The sequence below is a fragment of the Otolemur garnettii genome, unplaced genomic scaffold (assembly GCF_000181295.1).
Source record: "Otolemur garnettii isolate 467f Iridium unplaced genomic scaffold, OtoGar3 scaffold00091, whole genome shotgun sequence".
Classification (NCBI taxonomy): domain Eukaryota; kingdom Metazoa; phylum Chordata; class Mammalia; order Primates; family Galagidae; genus Otolemur; species Otolemur garnettii.
This window is the reverse complement of record NW_003852486.1, coordinates 5674866-5678197: the sequence shown is the minus strand read 5'-3', so window position 1 is coordinate 5678197 and position 3332 is coordinate 5674866. Positions and strand designations below refer to the sequence as shown.

The following is a 3332-nucleotide window of genomic DNA, read 5'->3' as shown; positions in this document are numbered from 1 at the left end:
CAAGAGCGAGACCCCTGTCTCTACTAAAAATAGGAAAACTAGTTGGGTATAGTAGTGGGCACCTGTAGTCCCAACTACTTGGGAGGCTGAGCCCAAGAGTTTGAGGTTGCTGTAAGCTATGACACCAGGGCACACTACTAAGGTTACAGGGTAAGACTTTGTCTCAAAAGAAAAGAAAAAGAAAAAAAAACATTTGGGACCCATGGGTAGTGAGCCTATTTTTTAAAAAGTAAGGGAGGGATAAATCTAAAATGTAACACTGTATAGATGGGGAGGCAGAAGGACCAGGATACCCACAATTAGCTTCAGAGAAAATGATCCTGGTTTTTTTTTTTTTTTTTTGATCCTGTTATTTTTTAGCTTGGTGAGTATTCCTTTGTATTTTAGGCTTTTGTGTACATTACATATATTAATTTGCATGTGTTCAATACACATATTATGTAACACGTTGCCAAACAATGTTTGAAATGCTGGAACTACATTGTTAAAGGTTACTTGTGAGAGCTGTGCTATCGCTAGAGCGTCTCATGACACTTTTGGGCACAGAGTCCTCTGCCTTTGCCCTCTGTGGGCTTCAGTTTCTAGGGACTTGGCTCTGTCCCAGCCCTGCATTAGTGAATGCGTCTTCTGTTGCTCCAGGGGAAGGGTTTCTCTGACGTCTGGATGTGTCTTCCTCACTGGTGCCTGGCTGCTGGGCTCCTCCAAGGCTGGTCGAACATAGGACAGAGGACAGCCTTCATCGACCATGGGGGGAAGTGAGGCCAGAGCGGGTCTAAGCAGCCTGCTCAAAGTCGTCAACCAGCTTTCCTACCCAAACTCAGGGCTGGTGAAGAGAGAAAGGCCTAGATGACTGCACCTGGCCTGGCATCTGCCTCTTACCTACCAGCCTTGAGGCAGAGGGCCTCAGACTGGAGAACTCTGGCTCCAAGCGGTAAAGTGAGAAAGAAGTGTGAGCAGCATCTGTGTAGCTAGGCAGGGCTGCTGAAAAGAAGAAGCTGTCTCTGCCCCTTTGGTACCTATGTTCCTGGTCTCTGGACTGTGGCCAGTAGCTGGTCTGAACTGCCAGCTTCCTCTGGCTTCGGGAGTGTTACCTGCCTGGGAGTTACTGATCCTTACCCCTCCTCTCTGATAGCCACCTTGGATGGGGTGGGTAGGACAGTCTGCCAAGCATGAAATAAAAACACCTCCTCCTAAGCAAGAGAGAGGCGGTGGAGAGGCATTTGTGCTAGTCCTCAGTCCTTGAAGCACATGCGAGAAGGTGAGGTCAGGCAGTCAGGCAGCTACAGGGCCTTTCCAAAATCTTTGCCAGATTTTAGCTGCTGCTTGCTAATAAATGGTTATACTTTTGGTTTGAAGGATCAAGTGTGCTTATCATGAAAACTGGTGTGTCCCCTGGCCGCTGCTCCTCAGCTGGTTGGACTAATTTAGTAGGTTAATAAATGAGTTCAAGGTGGTTGGGCTAATTTTTATCTTCGTTTTTATAAATCTGTAACCTGTAGTCAAAAATTTGTTTCATGGGTGGTGCCTGTGGTTCAAGGAGTAGGGCGCCGGCCCCATATACCGGGAGTGTTGGGTTCAAACCCCACCCTGGCCAAAACTGCAAAAATAATAATAATAATAATAAAATAAAATTTGTTTCACTTGTTTCATTAACTTCAACACAGTTTTTTTCAGTGGGGAATGCCTTTGTTTTTCCTTTTTACCTTCCAATTTGGTCTCTAGAATAAAAAAAAGCATTGTCCTAAGTGGTTGAATGGATAGGTGTAGGGTCCTGGAGGGAGTGTGGAACTGAGTGTGTGTTCACACCCTTGCTGAACAGCTAGTGATCTTGGGCAAGTCTACTAATTCTTCTGTGCCTCAGTTACCATCTGTAAAATGGGCCTCCTGCCATGAAAACCCTGTGTGTCTAAGATTCCCTGTGTACTTGTGTACCTGGGAGTCCCACCTGGGTGCCTGACATTCATTCTTATGAGCATTTACTCACACACCCACTGAGTGCTCAGCCCCCCACCCCCCAACTCCTGCACTAGGCAGCCTACTGGGCACTAGACTGTAGCAGAGAGCAAGACAGGTCGCCCATTCTGTGGTGCTGGGAGTCTCATGGGGAAGAGAGACACGGGATTAGAGATTATATTCCACTCTGGTGCTGAGGCCCCTGGGAGGCTGCTGCCTGAGTCCCCATTATATGGTAATGGTGGCCAGAGATCGTTATGCTTAGTCCTGAGGCCTCTGGTGGCTTCCCCACCTCAGAATGAAGTCCCTTTTTCAGATTGCTGTGCATTTATCAAGTGTTTTCTCCTTCCCCAGAAGTGGCGAGTGATGTGTTGACCAGCCTGCCAGGGAACAGTGTTACCCTGACCTGCCTAGGGGCAGAACCAGAAGACAACACCACAGTGGAGTGGGTGCTGGGGAATCCGGCCCCAGGCTCACAGCCAAGGAGATGGGCTGGTGTGGGCAGTAGGCTGCTTTTGAGAACCGTACAGTTCAGTGACTCTGGGAACTATTCATGCTACCAAGATGGCCGCCCTGCTGGATCTGTGCACCTGCTGGTAGATGGTGAGTTGTGCTCAGAGCTTTCCAGATGCTCCAGGGCAGCTCCCGCCTGTGCATTCCAGTGAAGTCCCTGCCTGGCCCTTTAAATTCCTGGTTTTTCCACGGCCCAAGAATTTTAGGGAAAGGCCCTTTGATATCTGGCAAGAGCTGGTGGAGATTCCTGCTGGGTGGAGCATCTGGCTGATGCAGAGAGTGGGTTCACCTCGTGGGTTAGGCTTTGGTGCACCAGGCTATAGCAGGGTCTGGGCTGGACAGCCTGAGTCTGGGTGCTACTGCTTCACATGCAGCTTAACTTCTCTGCCCCTCAGACAAAATAAGGTTAACTTTATTACTTTACCTTAGAGGTGTCGTGAAGAATCACTATGTATGACTGTTAGGTGTATCACACACTTAGTGCTGACAACTCTGCAGAGGACATTCTGAGCTCTCAGATCAGCTCTTATTTTTAGAATTAGCAGGTTTTAGCTCCATCACAAATAGATTAAAGACTGTACAAAGCTGATGCCCTATGTGCCAAGAAGGTGCTGTGCTAAAGTCTTTCTTCCTTGTACCAGGTCTTTCATCCATCCTGTGAGGGAAAGCAGTATTATTATCACTATTGTTATCATCATTATCATTAATTTTATAGATAAGGAACTGAAGAGAGTCTGGGACTTGCTCAATGCCACAGAGCCAGGCCTGAGTGACCGCAAAGCCCTATTTCTTTTTTCTTTTCTTCTTTTTTTTTTTTTTTGAGACAGAGCCTCAAGCTGTCCCCCTGGGTAGAGTGCCGTAGCATC

At 47.7% G+C, this 3332-nt stretch overlaps 1 protein-coding gene across 1 annotated transcript in view; it reads left to right on the top strand.

Annotated features, from left to right (window-relative positions):
* Positions 1–3332, top strand: part of IL6R (interleukin 6 receptor) — a 64359-nt gene that overhangs the window by 24731 nt on the left and 36296 nt on the right. Inside the window, exon 2 of the mRNA XM_023516377.1 lies at positions 2308–2604. Within this exon, the coding sequence (XP_023372145.1) occupies positions 2308–2604 (297 nt within the window). The remainder of the gene's footprint in view (positions 1–2307; positions 2605–3332) is intronic.